The sequence below is a fragment of the Cygnus olor genome, chromosome 2 (assembly GCF_009769625.2).
Source record: "Cygnus olor isolate bCygOlo1 chromosome 2, bCygOlo1.pri.v2, whole genome shotgun sequence".
NCBI classification, from domain to species: domain Eukaryota; kingdom Metazoa; phylum Chordata; class Aves; order Anseriformes; family Anatidae; genus Cygnus; species Cygnus olor.
In genome coordinates, this window is record NC_049170.1 from 144269031 (window position 1) to 144293295 (window position 24265).

General features: G+C 39.8%; 1 protein-coding gene across 5 annotated transcripts in view; it reads right to left on the bottom strand.

Annotated features, from left to right (window-relative positions):
* Positions 1 to 24265, bottom strand: part of CSMD3 (CUB and Sushi multiple domains 3) — a 710416-nt gene that overhangs the window by 391349 nt on the left and 294802 nt on the right. For all 5 annotated transcript variants that reach the window (XM_040546910.1, XM_040546915.1, XM_040546914.1 and 2 more), the window contains one exon: positions 19500 to 19624. In XM_040546910.1, coding sequence (XP_040402844.1) covers positions 19500 to 19624 — 125 coding nt within the window. The remainder of the gene's footprint in view (positions 1 to 19499; positions 19625 to 24265) is intronic.

Here is a 24265-nt window from a genome sequence, read left to right on the forward strand (position 1 = left end):
AAGAAACAAAGTATATGAGGAAATCTGACACAGAAGAACAGAACTGTGAGAATACTAGTTTACAATGACAAGGCGAAAACTCAGTATAATTGAAAGCATGGCTAAAACTCCCATCAACTTCCTTTGGAGAGAAGAAAAAAAAAAAAAAGCCTTTCATTAACAACCTTTTCATATATATATATCACATTTATGTATGCATGTGTGGGTGTATATACATATACAATACCTATATATATATATATATATATATTCATGCATGTAACTGGCTAAGTAGCCAGAAAAATAGAGCAGCTCCAGGGGCTGAAATGGGGTCCTGGGCAGGGCAGGGGGAAGCCTCAGGTGGGGCTGGGTGCAGTAGAAAGGGCTGTCAGTGCTCTAGGAGTCCTGAGAAAATCTGCTTGCTGCTATAACCACATTGGTTTTGAGCAAGTCACCTATTTGTCACGGCCTACCCAGAACATCTTTCAATGTGGTAATTAGAAAAGGAAAGGATTTCTTTTAATGATCTGACTAAGCAAAATGAACAAAGCCTATCTGTGTTTTTTTTTCCTCCCCGGCTTTGCCACTTTAGTCAGGTATATAAGAATATGAAGCTAAATAACACTGATGACCTGGCTCAGAATAGCATCACTTATGGTGAAGGACACTTTCTAGGAGTGTAGAACATGCGCTTTCAGATGTAGACACAGTAGATGTATTGCTAAAATTTTCAAAAGGTGAACTAAACCAGTGGTCTCTACAGTGCGGTGCATGCATCCCAGGAGCTGTGCAAGAAAATCTATTGAGGTGTTTGGCATCTATTATTAGAATAGAATTTAATGTGGTAATCACAGGTGCTCGCTTCTTTTGGACTTGAGATTGTGTGATATTTGCCATGTTGACAGCAAGCTGAGTATGAGTCAACAGTGGGTCTTTACAGCCAAAACGGTCAACCTTACCCTGGAGTGCCTCAAGCACAGCAGTGCAAGCTGGTTGAGGGTTGTCCCACTCTGTGCTGGTATGGCCTCACCTCAAGCACTGTGTGCAGTTTCAGGCACCACAATGTAAGGACATAAACTACTGGAAAGTGTCCAAAGGACGGGAACAAAGATGGTGAAGGACAACATACCAGCAGTGGCTGAGGTCACTTGGTTTGTTCAGCCTACAAAAGAGAAGACTGAGGGGAGGCCTCATGGTCACCTACAGCTTCCTCATGAGGGGAGCAGAGAGGCAAATGCTGATCTTCCCTCTCTGGTGAACAGTGACAGGACCTGAGGGAATGGCATGAAGCTGGGACAGGGGAGGGTCAGGCTGGATGTAAGGAAAAAGGTTGAGTGGGTGGTCAGGCACTGGAACAGGCTCCCTATGGAAGTGGTCACAGCACCGAGCCTGTCAGAGTTAAGAAGCATTTAGACAACACTCTCAGACATGTGGTCTGATTTTTGGGTAGTCCCATGCACAGTCAGGAGTTGCACTTGATGATCCTTGTGGGTCCCTTCCAACTTGGGATACTCTATGATTCTGAGATTCTATATACAGAATAGTTTGTTACATCTATCCCCCCAGATTAAAATATTTATATTTTTAATGTAATAATACAGAAGCTGATACTGTTTGCTGTTTTTTAATCCTATCTACAAAGAATGGAAAAAAAAAATAATTCTAATCCTGCAATTTTCTGTAAGCTTTTAGATAATGTATCTTCAGATGATGTTCTGAAAATAACTATTAACAAGTAGGACTAAAATAATAATGACAAGAAAGTTCCAAATCTTCACATAGGAGACTGTACATGCAGATAAATCTTAACATACCTCATTAGGCCTAAAAAGTTACATGACAGTCAGAAAGCAAGATTTTAATATATTTACAAGCCTGACAGAGCAATCAAGAGTATATTATGTTGCATATATGAAGACTGACAGTTAATGCACATTTTATATATCACTAATTTCTGGTGAAATCACAGAACTGTACTACATTTGAGTAAAACACGTTTTTCACATCCAGTAAGACTTCTACTTAAAGATTTAAAAATCATTTATAAACACTAATTATTTCAGTTTCACAATACCTGTGTGAGGTGAAAAGGCTCATAACTTTTGCAGAAAGAATATCCCCACTTAAAAATTATGGACTGTTTTCAGATGGTCTAAATTTTGGTTGAAATCCTTAATCCTTGCTTGTTCTTCAAAGAAAACCTCTGGAAGCTCAGCAGCAGACAGTAGAAAACACCATGACAGGCGTACTTCAAGACATCTGATGATGGCCTAAGTTACACAATAATTCAATTACAAGCTCAGAATTCCTCATTCAAGGCTTTTGCTTTAATTATTAGGTCACCCATCTTTTGTCTCTGTTTGGGAGTGCCAACAGGAGGATCGCTGTTTAAAACATCTCTATGTCTCTATTTAAATGATGTCTAAAGATATAAAGAAATTATAAATTAAATATCAAGCATATATCCTAACCCTTATCCAAACCCAGATTATTTCCTACAATATATCACTTCTATTTTGCCCAGACTACTTTAAGTCTTTAATTATAATTATTTTAGCTTTCCTTCAAGGAGAAAGTATCCTTCTCTCCACTTACGCAGATATAACATTGCCATACCCAGGCGCAGAATATAATGGGATGCACTTTCTGAAATAGCTTGTTAAAATATTTTGGAGCTCAACAACAAAGAATCAATGATGAGATGGGGAAAAATAAATACTGACACCATGCAAAAATTTAAATATTCATTTTCATTTTTGCACTGGATTTTATAGTGACAGTGTCTCATGAATCGAGTCTCCCTGAAGAGTGGAATATATTAATTTCCCTTTATGGGACATCCAGTCTCCAAATTCTGAATTTCTGAATTCAGTTATTTTCTGTGGCCATCCAATTATAATCTTTGTCCTAAAAAATTAATTTCAGTTACAAACTCTACATCGCTTGCATGTGTTGCCATATGTATACACTTGGAAAGACAAATCTGTTTGAAACAGTCATGTCCCCCTCAGAACCAGGCATGCTTTCTAATTTTAGAACAAATTTCCTGTATCTCCATTTAACCCCTCTCTGCCATTGTTGCCTATACCTTAAATGGCGATGATAACACTTTCTTATTTCTTCAGAGGACTAAAGAAAATCTATTTGTTAGCCATGCTTGACTCCTACAAAGCATTAACGCCCTCTATCTAAATTAAAAAATATGTACGACTTAAGTAATTAATGTAAAAATTAAACTAGCTCTGTTAATAACTAGTTATTACATGACACTCTTTAGATTTATAGGCATTTGCAAAGATTTTTAACTCAATTCTCGTTTTTCTTATTGCCAAGCTATGCAAAGGTAAGTTGAAGATATAAATCAGGCATCTAGATAGTAAGCACGATCTATATTGTTTAGTAAAATATGTGTTCCCGTCTGGCTGCAGAAGCCATTAAACTTAATTGGACATATTTTTTAAAAAGTTCTACAAGCGTATTTGATATATTCTCATTGACTCGTGGGCTTTTACTTTTATGCCTATATCTTTACAGATGTATAACAAAATCTTTCAAATTGAATTTTATACATTCTCATTTAAAATACATTCTTTAACTGATGATACAACATGAGAATGTTTTAATCTTTTAATTTAGGACATCCCGTATATGTTTCACCTCTCTGAGCTATTACTTAAATCTATGTTTGTCTAACATTACACTGAGGTATGTCATTTCTGTCAATATTTAGGAAGCAGCAGACAGATTTGTTTCAGATAGAATCACAGAATCACAGAATCGTCTAGGTTGGAAGAGACCTCCAAGATCACTCAGTCCAACCTCTGACCTAACACTAACAAGTCCTCCACTAAACCATATCACTAAGCTCAACATCTAAACGTCTCTTAAAGACCTCCAGGGATGGTGACTCAACCACTTCCCTGGGCAGCCTGTTCCAATGCCTAACAACCCTTTCAGTAAAGAAGTTCTTCCTAATATCCAACCTAAACCTCACCTGGCACAACTTGAGCCCATTCCCCCTTGTCCTGTCACCAGGCACGTGGGAGAATAGACCAACCCCTACCTCACTACAGCCTCCTTTAAGGTACCTATAGTGAGCGATAAGGTCGCCCCTGAGCCTCCTCTTCTCCAGGCTGAACAATCCCAGCTCCCTCAGCCGCTCCTCATAAGACTTGTCCTCCAGACCCCTCACCAGCCTCGTCGCCCTTCTCTGGACTCTCTCGAGCACCTCCATGTCCTTCTTGTAGCGAGGGGCCCAAAACTGAACACAGTACTTGAGGTGCGGCCTCACCAGAGCCGAGTACAGGGGGACAATCACTTCCCTAGACCTGCTGGCCACGCTGCTTCTTATACAAGCCAGGATGCTGTTGGCCTTCTCAGCCACCTGAGCACACTGCTGGCTCATATTCAGCCAACTATCAACCAGTATTCCCAGGTCCTTCTCGGCCAGGCAGCTTTCCAACCACTCATCTCTCAGCCTGTCGTGCTGCTCAGGGTTGTTGCGCCCCAGGTGCAGGACCCGGCACTTGGCCTTGTCCAACTTCATACAGTTGACCTCAGCCCATCGGTCCAGCCTATTCATATCCTCCTGCAGAGCCTTTCTACCCTCGAGCAGACCCACACGCACCTAACTTGGTGTTGTCTGCAAACTTACTGAGGGTGCACTCGATCCCCTCATCCAGATCATCAATAAAGATATTGAAGAGGACTGGCCCCAGTACTGAGCCCTGGGGGACTTCACTAGTGACCGGCCTCCAACTGGATTTGACTCCATTCACCACAACTCTTTGGGACCGGCTATCCAGCCAGTTTTTAACCCAACAAAGTACACCAGTCCAAGCCAAGAGCAGCCAGTTTCTTGAGGAGAATGTTGTGGGAAATGGTGTCAAAAGCCTTACTGAAGTCAAGGTAGATCACATCCACAGCCTTCCCCTCATCCACCAGGCGCGTCACTTGGTCATAGAAGGAGATCAGGTTCGTCAAGCAGGACCTACCTTTCATAAACCCATGCTGACTGGGCCTGATCGCCTGGTTGCCCTTCAAGTGCCGCGTGATGACATTCAAGATAATCTGCTCCATGAGCTTCCCTGTCACTGAGGTCAAGCTAACAGGCCTGTAGTTCCCCGGGTCTATCCTCCGGCCCTTCTTGTAGATGGGCGTCACATTTGCTAGCCGCCAGTCGACTGGGACCTCTCCTGATAGCCAGGACTGCCAATAAATGATGGAAAGCGGCTTGGCCAGCTCCTCCGTCAGTTTTCTCAGTACCCTCGGGTGGATCCCATCCGGCCCCATCGACTTGCGTACATCCAAGTGCTGTAGCAGGTCGCCAACCATTTCCTAGTGGATAGTGAGGGCCACATCCTGCTCCCCATCCCCTTCCACCAGCTCAGGGTACCGGGTATCCAGAGAACAACTGGTTTTGCCGCTAAAGACTGAGGCAAAGAAGGCATTAAGCACCTCAGCTTTTTCCTCATCCCTTGTAACTAAGTTCCCCCCGCATCCAGTAAAGGATGGAGATTCTCCTTAGTCCTCCTTTTGGTGTTGATGTATTTGTAAAAACATTTTTTGTTATCTTTAACGACAGTAGCCAGATTGAGCTCCAGATGAGCTTTGGCCCTTCTAATTTTGTCCCTGCACAGCCTCGCAACATCCTTATAGTCCTCCTGAGTGGTCCGCCCTTTTTTCCAAAGATTATAAACCCTCTTTTTTCTCCTAAGCTCAAACCACAACTCTCTCTTCAGCCAGGCCGGTCTTCTTCCGCGCCGGCTTGTCTTTGGGCACGTGGGGACAGACCGCTCCTGAGCCATTAAAATTTTCCTTCTTGAAGAGTGCCCACCCTTCCTGGACTCCTTTGTCCTTCAGAACCACCTCCCAAGGGATTCAGCCAACCACTGTCCTGAACAGCTCAAAGTCAGCCCTCCGGAAGTCCAAGACAGCGGTTTTACTGGTCCCCTTCCTGGCTTTGCCAAGAATAGAGAATTCTACCATTTCGTGGTCACTCTGCCCAAGACAGCTCCCGACCACCACATCTCCCACCAGTCCGTCACTGTTTGTGAACAGAAGGTCTAGCGGGGCACCTCCCCTGGTAGGCTCTCTAACCAGCTGCATCAGGAAGCTATCTTCCATGCTCTCCAGAAACCTCTTAGACTGCTTTCTCTGGGCTGTGTTGTGCTTCCAGGATATGTCTGGGAAGTTGAAGTCCCCCACGAGAACAAGCGCTGATGATTTCGCGGCTTCTGCCAGCTGCCTGTAGAACTCCTCATCCATCTCCTCATCCTGGTTTGGCTGTCTATAACAGACCCCCACCAGGATGGTTGCCTTGTTGGCCTTCCCGCTGATCCTAACCCAAAGAGACTCAACCTTATCATTCCCAGCCTCAAGTTCCACAACATCAAAACACTCTCTAATACAGAGAGCCACACCACCACCCCTTCTGTGCTGCCTGTCCCTTCTGAAGAGCCTATAGCCAGGCATTGCAGCACTCCAGTCATGAGAGTGGTCCCACCACGTTTCCGTGATGGCAACCAAGTCATAGCCTGCCTGCTGCACGATGGCTTCCAGTTCCTCTTGTTTGTTACCCATGCTGTGTGCATTAGTGTAGATGCACTTCAGTTGGGCCGTTGCCTTCTCCCCCGGCCTTGCCATTGTTCCCCCTGGCACAGCTCCAACAAGCCTTATTTCAGCCCCGTCTTCTTCTTACCTAGTTTAAAGCCCTCTCAATGAGCCCTGCCAGCTCCTGGGCTAGGATCCGTTTTCCCCTTAGTGACAGGGACCCGTCTGCGGCCATCACGCCGGGTGCCAAGTAAAGCACTCCATGGTCAAAAAAAAAAGTTTCTATGTTGGCACCAGCCTCTGAGCCACGTGTTAATCAGGTGGGCTTTTCCGTGTCCACTCTGTACCCCTCCCTGCCACTGCAGGGATGGACGAAAACACCACCTGTACTCCCGCTCCATCCACTAACCGTCCCAGTCCCCTAAAGTCCCGTTTGATAGCCCTCAGGCTTCTCTCTTCAATATTATCACTGCCAGCCTGGACTATCAAAAGAGGATAGTAGTCAGAGGGGCGAACCAGGTTGGGAAGCTTTCTGGCAACATCCCTGACCCTGGCCCCAGGGAGGCAGCAGACTTCCCTATGGGTAGGGTCAGGCCGACAAATAGGGCCCTCTGTCCCCCTGAGAAGGGAGTCGCCTACAACAGTTACCCTTCTGTCTTTCTTGGTGGAGGCAGTCTTGAGGCGCGGAGTCGACCTCCTCGCCCTAGGTATCCTCCTGGGTAGGTTTTCTGCCTCATCTTCACCCACCAGTCTCTCAAGCTCCAGGGCCTCAAACCTGTTGTGTATGTGCATCTGGGAAGGTGGGGGCAGTAGAGGCGGGGGCATCACCTGCGAGGTCGAGCAGGGACCTGTCTCCATTCCTCCTCAACTCCTAGGTCCCCTCCCTCTGCCCGACAGCGACAGGGCAGGGGGTCCACCCCCATTTGGGGTGTCTCACCCTGGTACCTCTCCTTCAGGCCCTGCAGGGAGTCGCTCCACCAGTCTATCTCCCGCTCACACTCCCTGATAGCCCTCAACCTATCCACCTCCTCCCTGAGCTCTGACACCAGGCGGACCAGGTCATCCACCTGGTCGCACCTCACACACACAGTCCCTCTGCCTCCCTCAGATGGCAGCAACAGGCTCAGGCACTCCCTGCACCCAGAGACCTGAACTGCTGCATTGTTGAGCAGGCAGTCAGTCTGGGTGGTTACAGACTTTCTAGAGAGAGCAGTCTGCCTGGTGTAGACCATTGCAGCCCAGTCAGCGGTCGACAGCCGTTAGAGGAGTTGTTCATATGGGCGGGCGGGGGGAACGTTCTGCTCTCCCTGCTCGCCCTGCCTGCGCGAACTGCTGCGCGAACTGCCGCGCCCCGCCCTTCTGACGCGCCACACCCTGTTTGCCCACCCTGGTCGCCGAGCTCCGGGTCGCTCGAGCTCCGTAGGGGCTGCTTTTGAACGGCCGGGGAGGGGGCGCTGCTGGCTCCGCCTACGCCTCGTCAGCCTCTCTCGCGAGGGCTGCCGGGTTCTGGCGGCTCCCTCGAGTGGCCTCGATGCCGGGAAAAAAGCTCTGCCTGTCCCGATCCCCTGCTCCGCTGCAGAACGCGTCTGCCCCGGAGCCGATCACCTCGACAAGAGAGTTTTCTCCACTCTTGTTTAAGCTAGTTACTCACAGCATACAAATCAGAAACTAACAGTAATGAGTCTTTGGTTACTTTGCTTTAAAGTAAATCCAAAATATGGAGATTTTGAGCAATCTTCCTGAAGTTTCACTGAAAGTAGCTATTATATCTATTCACAACTACTTAGAACTCCAATTAAGAACGGAAACATTTTTACATATTGTACTCCATTACTTAAGACACTGCATGATATTTAAGATGCTTGAATGTAAGCTTTTATTTGAAATTCTTTAGCAGTATGGTGTTGATTTCCTTAACTTCAGAAATCTGTAGTGCATAACAGCAGGAATATCCAAGGGCAACAATCACATCCATATTTAAGCTCTTGAAGACAGTGATTTTTGGTGAGTCAATTTTAAATGAAAGTATGCTTGAAGAGTTTAATTTCACTGCCAATGTAAACAGTAGCACGTTTAGCTTGCTGATGGTATTTCAGTTATGTTAGTTCTGAATTAATAAATTTTCCCACATAATATGCACTGCAGTTTCATTTATCAAATTCAAAATCATAGATAATCAGGAAGTACCTTTTATCAGTGAAGATTTAAGAACACACTTTATCCTTCATTCCTTGTCTAAGAAAAATAAAATTTATCTGTACTGCAGTACAGTTTATTTGATTGTTTTTGGTTTTGTTGCTGAAAGAGAATGCAGGACTCTTTGTTCATGTGATCTATACCTATGATTTTAATGTGCAAGTAGAAGACATAAAGAAAAGAGAAAAAAGAAAAAGTGCCTAAAAGATGAAAATGTTTTACTTGTGAAGAAGACAAAAAAAAAAAAAAAAAAAAAAAAAAAGAGGCATTACAAAACATCTATGTTTACACAGTTCATTTTTGAAGAAATTTCTGTTGGAGAAGGCTGCAAAAAGAGGTGTCCTTCAAGTGCCTCAAATTTTTATTTATTTTCAATTAAACATCACATGGATAAAACAATTAGGTGAGATTTTTTTTGGAATTATAATGTGAGGGAATATAAAAAGGTGTGAGAGGAAAAAACAATTACAGGAGTGTATAACACTCATTGGTACTTGTTAGGCCACATCTACAATAACTGTCCACTTATGGTTAAAAGAGATTGAGAAATTGGAAAGGGTCCAGTGAAAACGCACCAAGATTAAGCACTGGAGAACTTCACAGATGAAGAATGATTAAATGAACTGGGTTTGGTCAACCTAGGGATAGAATACTCAAGGCAGAATCTAATCACAGTCCTCTGGTACCTAAACACAGTTATGGAAAAGATGACGCATGGAAACAGAATAAGAGGTAGCAAGCACAAGTTTCATTAGGGGAAGTTCCCTTAAGAACACAGGAACACAGGAACAGGTTACTGATCGAAGTGGTAGAATCTCCCTCACTGTATCTAGTTTAGATTTGTTTTGAGACAACCATGGTTTATCTAATCTAACTCCCTGCTTAGAATAGGAGATCAGATGATCTCCAGAGGTCCTTTCCAACCTAGACTTATCTGATTTTTACTGTCAAAAGGAAAGAATAACTGAGAGGGGGTTTACAGAGGTTTGCCTAGGTCAGGTTTCATTAAGTATTGTCATTAACTCCTTGGACGGCAGAATACAGTATACTTATTAAATCTCCATTTAACACAGAGCTGGGAGGGACTGTGAATATATTAACAAACACAATTGGAATTGAAAATGAGAAACTGAAAAAATGACTTTGAAGTAGGGTACAATTCAGTAGAGACAAGTATAGGATAAAAGACAAAAGCAGGTATAGTCAGTTAATAAATACAGTATAAGTAGCAAGTCATTAGAAAGTAACACTTTAGAGGTTACAGTGACATGGAAATGTAACCCGAGCAAAAATATCCTACTGTTATGAAAAGACAAGTGAAAGTGGATGATATACCCAGAGTGATAGTTAGAGAAATGTGTGAAAATCTGAAAAATGCCTCCTGTCAACTGAGTGCTGGGAAAGCCCATTCTAAAATAGAGTCAATTCTTAGAAACTGTATTTTAAGGAAGACATGGACCAGTTGGGAAAATGATGAAAAAGGTTAGAAGTCTATAAACGTAACCCACAAGAAAGGACTGACTGAACTGCTGTTGGTAAGTTTAAAGATGAGAAGGTATTCTTGAAGTATACAATAAGCCATGGAAAAGAAGAATTAATTAACCTGCTCTCTATGGAGAAAAGCCTATTGAAAAAAAGTTGTTTAAGTACAGCACAAGGGTTCACATTTGAATTAGTAATAAATATTCTACTTGAAAGGCTAATGAAAGACTGGAGTGCATAAGAAGGATCTAAAAGCTCTTCTCCTGGAAATAAAGATTAGACAAATATCTTCTGGGAATACATATAGTTGTCATATGAAAATAGATGCTGACCTGTTACCTGTTAAGACAACTTCCATACCTTCTTATCTATGATGCATATCTGCATATATGGGTGTGTGTGTACATTTATACACATACATTCTTACTCAGCACCACATTTAAGAGGTCCAGCTACATTACTGCATTTCAGGCAGAACTGAGGCAAAGGTGGATTTTTCAAAAATGTGCTAAATGTAAGTGAAAGTGTTTTAGAAATTATTATGAGAAATTAGAATAGTTCAGTTGGAGGGCATTGTCCAAATGCCTCTTGAACACTGACAGGTGTGGGGCATCAACCACCCCTCTAGGAAGCTTGTTCCAGTGTTTGATCATTCTCACCGTAATGAAAATTTTCCTAATATCTAGTCTGAATCTCCCCGGCAAAGCTTTGTGCCATTCCTGTGCGTACTATCAGTGGTTACCAGGGAGAAGAGATCAGCACCTCCCTCTCCATTTACCCTCCTCAGGAGGCTGTAGAAAACAGTAAGGCTACCACTTAGCTTCCATTTCTCCAAACCAAACAAAATAAGTGACCTCAGTCTTTACTCTGAGGAGATACCTTCCAGCCCTTTTACCAGCTTTGTTGCCCTCCTCTGGATGTGTTCAAGTATCTTAACATCCTTTTTATATTGTGGAGCCCAGAACTGCACACAGTATTCATGGTGAGGCCACACCAATGCTAAATACTGCCAGAGAATCATCTCTAGCTGGCTGGCTATTCCATTAAATGCACTCTACAATTCAGTTTGTCCTCTTGGCTGACAGGGCACGCTGCTGACTCCTGCTGAGCCTGCTGTCGACCAGCACACCCAGATCCCTTTCTTCTGAGCTGCTCAGTAGCTCTCTGTCTGTACTTGTGTCTGGCATTACTCCATCACAGGTGCAGCACCTAGCATTTACCTTTGTTGAATTTCATGACACTGGTTTTTCAATGCTTCAGTATATCTAGGTCCCTCTGCAAGGCCTCTCATCCCTCCAGGGAGCCTATAGCACCTCCCAGTTTAGCTTGCTGAGGTTGCATTCCACTCCTGCATCCAGATCATTGGTTAAAATATTGAACAGAACTAGCCCCAGAATTGAGCCCTTGGGATCACTGCTAGTGACTGTCCAACAGCCAGATGTAGTCCCATTCGCTGTAACCCATTGAGCTCCACCGTTGAGCCAGTTCATCAGTCAGTGTTGCATGTACCTGTTCTTCATTAACCACCTCATCACTGAGGTGATCAGCTCCAGGGCAGATGTGTTCTGCAGCAGAGTGGAGGATCGTGGCATGCAGGGGGGGTTCTTGCACAGAGGAAGCTGGAGGGAGCTGCCAGGAGCCAGCAGCTCTTGTGAGAGTGGCCGGAGAGGCTCGGGCAGAGCCGAGAGCGGCCGCACCCCACACACATACCAAGGTAGCCCCCCAGGGAACACGAGCCCTAGGAGCATGGTGATCCCATCGGCATGGCACCAGCAGTTCATCAAGGGAGGGCGCTGAAGCCTGGTCGGCTCAACCAGGGAGCAATGGTATCCACCCAGCAGAAGGCTACAGTCTTTCTGAGCTCAGCACCCACTGCAACTTCTTAGACAGAGCTCCAGGGGGAACGTGCTGCTACCCAAGTGCCAGGCTATACAGTGTGCCCTACTCATATGCCAGCACAAGTTGATAATAGTGAGCACACCTGCAGGAAGTGTGCCTAGGGGATGGCACTCCTTTGCTCAGTGACACAACTCCAGGAGGAGGTGAGTAGGCTGGGGACTATCAGCGAATTGGAGATGGACACAGACTACTGGAATTGCTCCCTACCTTCCCTGAGGTAAGCCCAACAGGCAGAAAGGACACACAGTATGGAGGATTCCCTGTCCTCTCTCCACCTGGCTGCACTCAGTGACCTGATGGATAGGAAGCAATGGTGCTCCTGCTGCCCAGTACAGCAGGAGCATCTCCTCAGTGACTACCTGACCTTTCCAGGTGTCCATGAGCAATAGGTATGAAGCTCTGCAAGTGGAACCAAACAAAATTAAGGAATACAGTTCATCTGGCTTAGAGGTGTCACCAAGGTCAAGTCAGCCCATGGCCTGCATCAAAACAGCTGCCACCAAGGAAAAAAAAAAAAAAAAAAGAAAAAAAAAAAGATGGGTAGCTGTCATAGGAGACTCCTTTCTGAAGGGAACAGAAGGCCCACTTCATGGGGAAGTCTGCTGCCTCCCTGGGAACTGTGTTAAGAGATGTGAAGAAAAAGCTTATTTCCCTTGTGCAACCCTCAGATTATTACCCATTAGTAATTTTTCAAGTAGGCAGAGGTGAAGTTTCAATCAGAAGTCCAAGGGCAATCAAGAGAGACTTCAGCATGTTGGGACAACAGGTTAAAGGATCAGGAAAACAAGTAGTGTTATCCTTTATCCATTCAGTTGCAGGGAATGATGAGAGGAGAAACAGGAAGAGTCAGAAGATCGATACCTAGCTCCAAGCCTGGCATCACCTTTTCTACCCTTTCATTCCTTATCTACCACACCCAGAGTCTTATACCTATTCTGTAGTGGAAGCTGAGTGAGCAAATGGGCGCTCCTCTTACAGCTCTATTGGAGCTTCCACTCCTCGGTGTCCTTCACCACAGATGCCACAGGAAGAGAAGCAGAGTGCAGGGCATTCTGCCAGGTGGTTGCCATGTCTGCACCTACTAGCTGCCACGTGGCTGACAACAGTGTTTAATACATTGCTCCACGTCGAGGATGCTGCCAGGGCTGCAGCCCAAACTTTCTAGGGAGCAGAGAAGGTGAGCAGAGCAGGCAGCAACCTGTGTTCGTAGCCCTGGTTGCTGGTGCTCCCTAGGAGTGGGTTTTATGAGGCTTCATGTGGTCTGAACTGTCCACACTCAGCCAGCATTGCCCAGCTCTCACCCAGCCCTCCTGCCTGACTGGTTACCTGCCGGCTGACTACTCACCTGCCAGCTGATGCTTCCCCACACACAGCTCACACAGTACACATGGCCTGAGGGTGTTGGGGCCCAGAAACCCCCTCAGACACTCCCTGTGACCTCACAAGCCTTTCATTCATCTCAGTACCTGGCAACTACTGACGCCACTGTCATTGCTGCCCTTACTAGTGTATTTATAAGGCAAAGCATAATATTTGTGACATACATTCTGATCGTATATCCATATTAATCAAAGTGAGGTTTACAACATGCTTTTGTCTATCAAATAAAAGATACTACCTAATGAGTTCACAAATTCTTTTTTGTTACAAAAATGCCTTTAGTCAGTGAAATGAAATGACCAAAATGGTATATGAAGAAAAAAAGTGTTCTAAAATTTCCAGAGCCCAACTGAAATACATAATACTGTTTGTTTCTTGTTCTACTATTAATCCAAATTATTTTGTATCCTGCTTATTAATTGGGTGATCACAATGTGAATGATAAATGAAATGATAAATAATCCTTTAGTTTTCTCCAATACAAAGAATTATTTCAAAAACACTTTTTCATTCTACAGATTAGATGAGCTTTCTTAAAATACTGTACTTGTTGCAGAACTTGTTGCTAACTTGCCAGCAGGCTTATGAAAGGCAGCATTCATAAATGCTTCACAGAGACTGAGAAACAAGCAAGCAGAAAACAGGAGCGGCAGGCATGAAAATAAAAAGGCTAATCGACCAACTGTGAATAGATCTATCTGTTTCATTTCCTGAAACGTAAATGAGAGGAAGAGATTTATCAACTAGCAAATAGTTTCATAAAGTAGATAATTATCTCTGCTTAAGCAAATTGGCTTTGTAATCCTCTTAGCTGCAAATTAGCTCCAAAGTATTACCCTACAGGGGAATACTGAATCCCATGGCATAAATAAGTAGGGTGTCAATCCTGAAGTGTTTAAACTTCCTCTCATGAAGAAAGTTACAGATAAATCAATGTAAGCAGTCAAGTTATAACAACTATATATATTAAGTATTTATTGGGACAGGAAATAACGAACAACTGCAGAAATTTTCTTCTTTCAAATAACACACTTCAGCTGTAATTCTGTGTGAAGTAAATACTTGTTCAAAGATTCTCATGTCATCTTTTGAACATTTTTTATTGTTCTCAGGAAGGATGGAAGGGTACTTTTTTTTTTTTTTTTCTGTTGCCATTTGACATCACTATGCTACGAAATTTATTTGAACCTCATATGTATAATATTTTCACTCACTAGAATTCCCAGGGAGGTGGTGGAGTCACTGTCCCTGGGGGTGTTTAAGGAAAGGTTGGATGTGGTGCCTAGGGACATGGTTTAGTGGGTGATATTGGTGGTGGGGGTTATGGTTGGATCAGATGATCTTGAAGGTTTTTTCCAACATTTATGATTCTATGATTCTGTGATTCTATGAATTATTTTATTTGTTGAAGGTATTAGTGACAGCAAACCATAAAGTAGAAAAAAATGTTTTCATTCCTGAGGTTTAAAATATATATATATTTTTTTCTGCACAATACTGATATATCACATTTCCTAATCATTGTTAGGAATCACGAGCTAAAAATGATTGAGGAATACCTGGCAAAAATCATAGGAAAACAAATTTCTGTCATAGTGAAAAACTCATTGAAAAGGCTGGGACATTCTAGCGTAAAAATGCAGTGACATGTCTACCAGCAATGATCTGTATGAAAACGTCTTTAGGTGTTCTTGTTGCTCTCTCCCATTTTACAATTTGAGAATACTTCAGTACAACAGTCCATAAATGTTTTTTTTTTTCTTTTTTTTTTTTTTTTTTTTTTTTTCCCAGAAATCCCATCACAATTTCTGTTTAATCTCATGGAGTATAAAAAGGTTTATGAGTCTGTACACAAAATACTATCTGAGAGGTTTTCTTTTTTCTTTTTTTTTTTTTTTTTTTTACTCATTATTATAATTATTTTGGAGGTGGTAGGATATAGAATGCAACTGGTCTTGGCTAGGACAAGGTGATTTTGTGTCTCTCATTAAAATGAGACATGATCTTACATGGTCTTGTATTTTACAGAAACAGATTTAATAGAAATAAAAAGGTATATATTTACTATTATTATTATCTTATTGGAGACTGAATGTTTAAAGCATTCCTGCACCCTAGAGAAATTAAGTACCTATCATATGAAGTACAGTATGCAAGAGAAAATTGTAGTTCTACTAGAATTCTTTCCTAATTCAAGTGAAAAATAATGTTTTCTTCATCAGTTAAGCAAATAACACTTCACATACATTAACAGTATAAAACTGTAAGTTATCCTAGACTGGCATTTTTAGGAAAAATACTGGATCAAAAACATCATCAAGGAAGTATATATTACAGTTTGTCTTTTTGTAAAAGTATGGTACAAGAGGATAAAATTCTGATGTGAGATGATAACCTATTTGGAAAAAGGAATTCTATATGTGGTAGAAGTGACCTGAATAGGTAGAGTAAGAAAGGCCTTTCATGACATGTTATTCTGTCTTTTGTTTCTGTGGCTGCTTCCTTATTCTAATCCAATATGTGATATTCCATTTTAAGAAATGTAGATAAACTATAAAGGCAATTAATACAAGAAAAAGAATTCATTAGTTATTAGTTGACATCTTGGTGGGTTGATGATTTGGAGCACAAGGTGAATTATCTTGCGACAAATTAAAAACACCCCAGCAGAACTTCAGGTTTGTATGATCTTCAAAAATTCCAGCTAAAAAACAAGTGTCTGAGAGGATGAAAGCCCTTTAATATTTCACTAAATGCAGAAAGTGACCAGTTACTTTTCAGCTGCTGCTTATATTAATTTATCTGCTTGCTTATAGCACAGAGCCATACTTTCCTTTCAGCTCTGAATTCTAACTTCTTTTCCAAATGTTTTGTTTGTAAATCACAGTGGGGCAAATATTTTGATTTTTTGCCATATTTCATAACCAGGTCCATCCATCCTAGTGACTACTACTTTGCTAAGGTGATAGCAAAGGAAAATGATAAAATATATTAAAATAAAAGGTGAAAGCAAAAGAATCGTTGTCACATTACCACAAAGTAATCCATCTGTAATTAAATCTAGTCAGGATATACAGTATATATCTAGTCATTATATATAGTGTATCTGTGTGTATATATATATATATATATATATATACATAGTATAATCTTACAGGTTTCTCATAGTCACTTGGAGAAATCAAAATGTTCAGAAATCAGCTGGAACTCAAGAGTAGCATTGTCCTGGAAACTAGTCTTAAGGTCTAAAAGATGTTGATAATAAGCATATTTGCTTATATTTTAGAAGTGATGCATCCGTTTTCCTTCTCAAAGTCTTGTATTTCTTCTGCAGAAATACTGCAGAATCATTCCAGCTTCCACTTTCATTAACATGATATTGTGCCAGTTCCAGCTGGTATTATATGATAACTCCTAAAGAGAGTTAATCTTTCATTTTTGGCAGGCAGTTACACTCTGTCACTCATATGCCCTGTGAGAACAAATTATGAGGATTTATGCTGTCAAATCAAATGCATCTCATAGAACTGGAAACTTCCTGTTTATAGCAGCATATTAATGTACTGAATAATTGATATTCATGTGCCATTTTTGAAAAATGTATCATTACTGTGGGTTTTTTGGTGTGCGCACAGTAACATTTATATAAGTGAATGAAAACAAGTGCTAGCTGTACTGTTCAAATAGGAAACAAAACATTATAAAGAGTAGCACTTTAAGAGACATTTTAAAGAATAACAGATAAAGTTTTAATACCACCTGTGCCCTCATTATCTGCAAAGCTGCATCAGTTCTCAAGACAATATTAATTTCTTGCATAACATAACATTTATGCACGATTGATTAGTTTGCCCAAACGGTTTGTGCACAGACATGCAAGTTCAACAAGCACACATAGTTTTGCAGGTACTTTCTTCATGTTGCTACTTAATATTAATTCTACTTAAGCAAAAAATCCTTCAAAATGTTTACTGTATGCTCTGTGCATGGAACTTAAAGAACACAATTATTAGTCTAGAAAAAAAAAAAAGTATATACTTTAGTATATCTAAGAATCTAATTAAAACCTGTTGTTAATCAAAAGAACAAAATTACAGCAAACCAAGGGTAGTTAAATCAGCAATTAATGACACACTAAAGAACTTTATATTTGACAAACTATAATATCTATACCATCTGTTTGTTTTTTCACCATATGGCATTATATCAGTTCCTAATAACTTTGTTAACATTGGTTCTCTGCTTTTTAAAGTGGAATCAGCTAGCTTTGAAGTCTGAAGAATGAGCATTAAGAAGTGAATCACTGTCCTTTTTGTTATGAATTATGTGTTCTACCTATGAATAATGGTTTTACAGATTTAGTTGATAGGCGCTCTTTAGTTTCACGTATAGATACAAGTGTTTCAGAAACTGCTAGTTTCCAACAAAATTATTACTTTTTTTTTTCTTTCTCTCTAGTTTGGTGTTAAATCTTACTTTACCATTAGTTACATGTTTACAAATCTGATTTGTAAATCATTGTACAGTGTAGTTCTCAGTATAGTTACAGAAGGTAAAGAAGTAAAAAAATGGACTGAAGACTTTCACCCCCTTATATGGAAGTACTTCAATACCTGCTGTTAATAGAGAATTAAGAACTTATACAAAAGTTAAAAGCAATATATTTAACAATGATTTATGCTTGAAGGCCATAGTCCCCAAAAGCTACTGAACTATCTTTCTAAACTTTCAAGTAGCTATGTATACATCTCAGTCTTATCAAATTGCTGCTGATCACTCTTTATTGTATGTTAGAAGAGATTTGTTTTTGAAAGAAGTGACAGTGTGTAACTGTATTTTGGTATAGTTAAATTAAATGCTATTTGCAATATGCTTTCTTTTTTAAGTATCTTTTCAATATTACTAGATTGTATTATTAAACGCATAACACACAGAGGACAGTAAGTTTCATGGTATGATTACCATTTATGTTCCCATTTACCTGGGATGTGAAACCCTAAAATTTTTAGAATGTCATTTTGTCATGGTTATCACACAAGAAATCCTGTCATGCAGCCTCACTTACATATGAGCTTAATGATGATTTTCTTTTCAGGAATTAGTTTTGAATGTGTTCATTCACTTATGAAACACAGAAAATAAGGATTGGAAAAACTTTGAAAAGCTACTTAGTCCATTACCCCAGCTCTAGATTAGACTAAATGTACTTAAACTCTCCTGGACATATTTATATTTCACGTTCTTGAAAACTTCTACTCAAATTCACTTTCAGGACTTCACAATAAGTATTTAAAGCCCTGAAATACAAGTGTCCCTTTTGCTTCCCATACCCAAGAATTCTTTCTGAATAAACTGTACTCTTCAATACTAGGTGTTTACACCCATGAATACATGTACATGTATATGTACACACTAGCATTATCATAACATATGCTAATATATATTTATAAAAATATATATTAATATTTTTATTCCTTGATTCAGGTATTCATCATACTTCTTGCCATAGTGTTCAGACATCAATTACATTCACCAGAATGACTTTGTCTTTTTATTCTTTCACATTTTTCAGTATTTTTTACCCTTTATCCACTGGTCAGGGTTGAAACCGGGTGTAGACTTACTTCTACAGTATCAATATTAGATTCAAATCTTTCTCATTTGCTTAGTAAATCTGCAATGAAGATGCTTTATGAACTACTAATTGTATACTGAATCATTGCAACTTTGAAATCCATCTCATATTAAACTGTAACTAAGTGTGGAGTCTTAATACTTACCAGTTCTTTATGAAGTGAACTTCATTATGTAAGTTCCAAAGTAAATTAAAACGCATGGAAATACAGACAATGTTCATATTATACAAAACGGTATAGGTGGTATTTTTCTCATTAGTGGGGACACTAAGATTAAAATTTCAGGTATTTAAAAAAATATTAATAGGTTTGGCTATCAAGCAGTAGACAGACCTGGAATGAAAAAATCACTAAAGGATAAGAATTCCTCTTTACCTTTGCACACAGGTCTATGATCACTCCATGCAGCAAAAACTTCAGCTATCCTCTGACACGTGATGCTTTTTGAGCCTTGTAACACATAATCTTCATCACAAGAGAATTGTACTGTTGCTCCCAAGCTGAAATCAAGGAATGGCATAAAAAGAAGATTCATTTTTAATAGTTATCAATTTTTGCATCATTTTACATATAAAAAATTTGAAAAACAAGGCATGTAACCCATTAAATACAACTTTTGTTCTTAGTAGCAAAAGCCTTCTCTGGGGTTGCCTTGGCCAGAGATGCTTCACCTTGTTTTAACATTTGTCTGGAGGTCAAGTGACTATTCTCTGACCTATCTTCTGACTTCCATATAGTAAAGATCTGACAAATTTGAGCACTGTGCAACAAACTGGAGTCAGGAGATGGACTTGATGATCCTCATGAAGATTCCTTCCAACTTGGGCTATTCTATGTTACAATGATTCTATGAAACAGCAATAATTTATGTTGATTAAATCTAGAAACCCAGGAGAAAGAGATTGATAAACTGATCAACAAGAAGATGAGCTGCAACTTTAACCACATGACTCAGGACTATATATATTATACTCTTTCTGGTGAAAGCCTCAGGATATAGGTGACCTGTTGTAAATGTCTCTCACCCTGTCTTCTTTTTGATGAAGACTGGTGCTTTTGACTTCAGAACCCAGAGGGACATTGGAAGATGTATAACACCAGAGAAAATAATTAGATATTAACAAAGTTTCTTGTATTAAAAAATGGTATATCATTAATAAGGCTTTCCTGTATTAATTTGAACAAGGAATGCATTACTGTAAATAACAAATTACATTTAAACTATTTACTATTACTGTAGTAAATAGAATCACAGAATCACAGAATCATCTGTATTTAAACTATTTACTATTACCATAAATAGTTTAAATGGACTGTAAATAGTCACAGTTTTTATTCTTTGACTAGTAGGTTAATATTTTTGTTAGGCTAACAATAAAATCTTGGTTTCATGTACGTGGTGTGTTTTCTCTTTCCAGTAACAAGATTCTGAATGTAACAATTACTAGAAAATGGAAGTTACAAGGTGAATACGTACATTTGCTCCTTTAACTGGCATATGTTTCTCAAAGTAATAGAAGAAAATAAAAGAATTCTAAAAACATCTTTCTAGGTATTGAGCAGTGATTGTTTATGAAGTGATAATGCAGGGTTCAAAAGATTTCGAACGTTTCCATATGGAGCTAACATTTGGTGTTGCAAACTTTTCACAGAACAGGAAATAAGCCCAAAAAGCTTGTTTTGCTTGTTTGGTGGGTTGGTTTGTTTTTGCTTCTATTTTCTGAGGGGAGGACTGGGTTGTTGTTTTTTGTTTGTTTGTTTGTTTGTTTGTTTGTTTTTCACTTCCGAATAGTTAAAAAACTCAATATGTAAGCATGTATTATTGAGATAATTCTTGTCCTTAAATATCATCATTTCAATTCCTGATTACAGTTGAAAATAGTAAATGTATGACACCTCTCTCTGGCATCAGTGTCTTATATTCAGCTTGCTGTTTTTAAAGGCTTGTCTGTGACAGTTGTAAATTATGTCTAAAACCCATGACTGTGGATAACTTAGATCATCACACAGGTCTTCACAAAGCACATTCCATTTTAGTAGTTGCTAAATTATCATTATTATGTATTTGAATTAAATGTTGGTGGTATTATTTATCCTATTTCTTATGTAAGCCTGATGAGGAAGAGACATAGATCTGCAGATGTGTTACCTCATGCTTGTGCCAAAAATGAATGACATTTGTCAAATACCCTTCTTTTGCTCTCCAATAAGAAGGGATAAACCCAAAATACAAACCCAAAGACATTAGTGAAAAAATTCTGAAAAGAGTTAATTAAACAGTAGCTGTGTAGACAATCACTTGCATAAGCAAATGACCAAGACTAACATTTTACAATAAGAAATATAACAGAATACAATTATTTAGAAAAGGCTTACAAAAGGACTATGTCATAAAACTGGAAATGAGCAAATTCATTTTTCTTAATTATCCTTATTTTTAGGTGGCCTAATATTAACACTTTTTATGTAACAGCTATCACAAACTACATAACTAATGGTATTCCCTAGTCTATGCACAGCTACTGGGGGACAAGAGGTCAATGAACAGCCTCGCAGAAAGGGATCTGGGAGTTCTGGTCAATGGCAAGTTGAAGTCAACAATGTGCCCTGGCAGCCAAAAGGGCCAACCATATCATGGGGTGCATCAAGTACAGCATTGATAGCTGGTCGAGAGAAGTGATTGTTCCACTCTGCTCTGCAGTGATGCAGCCTTTCCTCAAGTACTGTGTGCAGTTTTGGGCACCACAGTACAAAAGGGATGTGAAATTATTGGAGAGTGTCCAGAGATGGGCTACAAAGATGATGAAAGGTCTAGAGGGAAAGACATATGAGGAGAAGCTGAGGTCACTTGTTTTGCCCAGCCTAGAGAGGAGGAGACTGAGGGATGACCTCACTGTAGTCTACAGCTTCCTCATGACGGGGAGGAACAGTTGCTGATCTCTTCTCACTGGTGACCTCAGATTGGACCTGAGGGAATGGCATGAAGCTGCAACAGGGGAGGTCCAGGCTGGATGTTAGCAAAAGGTTCTTCACCCAGAGGGTGGTCAGGCACTGGAACAGGTTCCCCAGGGAAGTGGTCACGGCACCGAGCCTGCCAGAGTTCAAGAAGCATTTGGGTAATGCTTTCAGACATGTGGTTTGATTTTTGGGTGGTCCTGTGTGGAGCCAGGAGATGGACTCAATGATCCTTGTGGGTCCCTTCTAACTCAGAATATTCTATGATTCTTTGACTCCATGTGTGTAGTAATACAGAACAAACACTTTTAATCTAACTAAACATAGGTGTGTTGATATTCTGTGAAAACTAACAAAGTACAGTCCTTATTAAGAACACAGCAGGGAGAAGTAAACTATTTTTAATGGTATTTTTCACTGCACTTTTTTATCATTTCCCAATGATTTTGTGTATATATTTATATGTATAGGAGGATTTAACATTAATTTAGAAATCTGAATACCTAAAAATTACACAAGTTTTGATTTTCTCTATTAGTTCTGCTATAACCAAGCAGAAGAAGATAGATTACTTATATAATAACTTCTGCAGAAAATGAATTATTTTATTTTGATATTATACCTTGAAAAATCTTTCCTCCAAATTTGTTCATATGGAAATTATTGTAACACAAATACCAAATACTAGCAGGGCATTTCATTCTAATTCAAACATATCAAAATATCAGATGACAGAATCATTGATTTCAAAGAGGTTTGCCTAAATTTTCATTTACATTACTTGTTACATGAAGTAACACGTTTTCTGAGATAATGCTCACAGTATGTGCTTTCCAATTGTGGTTTATTCTACTTGAATTACAGGATGACTGTTGCTTCAAAATACATTATTTTAGAGAATGTTAGCTAACAGATCTGAGCATCAGGTCTTTCTTTAAACTTTCCTAATGCATACCCCATCCAAGGATCTTAGAGTCCTAACTGCATTTGCCTAGATAAATGATTTCCTATCTAAACATGGCTTACAAGACTTGCCACAGTACACATGTAGCTTTCTAGATACTTTAAGCTTCAAGATGGAGTAGCTTCCCAAAGTATTACATGTTCTAGTCTATGTTATAGCAGCTTTCCTATCATAAATCATGGAATCATCTTACCCTCCTCTGATGGATAATATCCTATTTTCCAGTCTTTGACATGCTATCTATTTTGAAAATTCTTGTTTTGTAAAACTCTTAATTCTGTGGTGGCATAGTTCTTCATTTACCTAAATAAATGGTTTGAAGTTGTTTTATAACTCTGAAACTGGCACCTTTGCAAAGGTGCCTTTGAGGTTGGAAGAGGTCTGAAGATATCACTCAAATCTAGCTTGATACCATAAGGTACAGAGTTCATTTTTGCTGAAACACATACTAAAATGTATTAGTCTATGCAGGGTCTGGCTTGCAAAGGAAGATCCCTGTTGTTGCTGTTTGTTTTTTCTTTCCTTGTACATGAGGATTTTAGTGCTGCAACAGTAATTTCAGTTTCAGTTCAGTGGACAAAGACAAAAAGTGAAAAAGACTGAGCACACATTCCAGAGATTAACTTTTCTTAGACAACCAACTCAAATACATCTTTGATTAAAATAAAGAAGATTGATACTAAAATGAATAAGAATTAAATTTAAGGGAATTACAATAGTTTTCTTACTTTGTTTGAAAAGGAATGGTGACTAGCACAATCTCTTGTGCTGATGAAGTTTGGGGAGCACTTGAGATTTACAGAGACATAGATGGGTAAATGGAAGTTTTGATAGCAGATAACAGCTCTATAAATTAAAAAAACACAACAACCTTCTTTGTATAAGAATCAGGATAAAATACATGAAGCTGTTTGTGAAAGAACAGGTTAAAGAAGAGCTGAAGTAAAAACTGGAGAAAGATGTAAAAGTGGAAAAATGAGAAGGATATAAGTCAATATAAAGTCCCTTGCAAGATAAGGCTGAAAAAATATATGGTACTAATGAGTAAAAAGAGCCACAAATCAGATCAAGAGCTGGAGAAAATTTCAAAATTATGATATAGAAAGATGATCTTATTACTAATGTTAAGAATTGTACTCAGCTACTCCAGGTTCTATATAGTTAGAAAGTCTTTTAAAGTAGAAATTGGGAAGACATAAATGAGTTTCTCAAGTTCAGATTT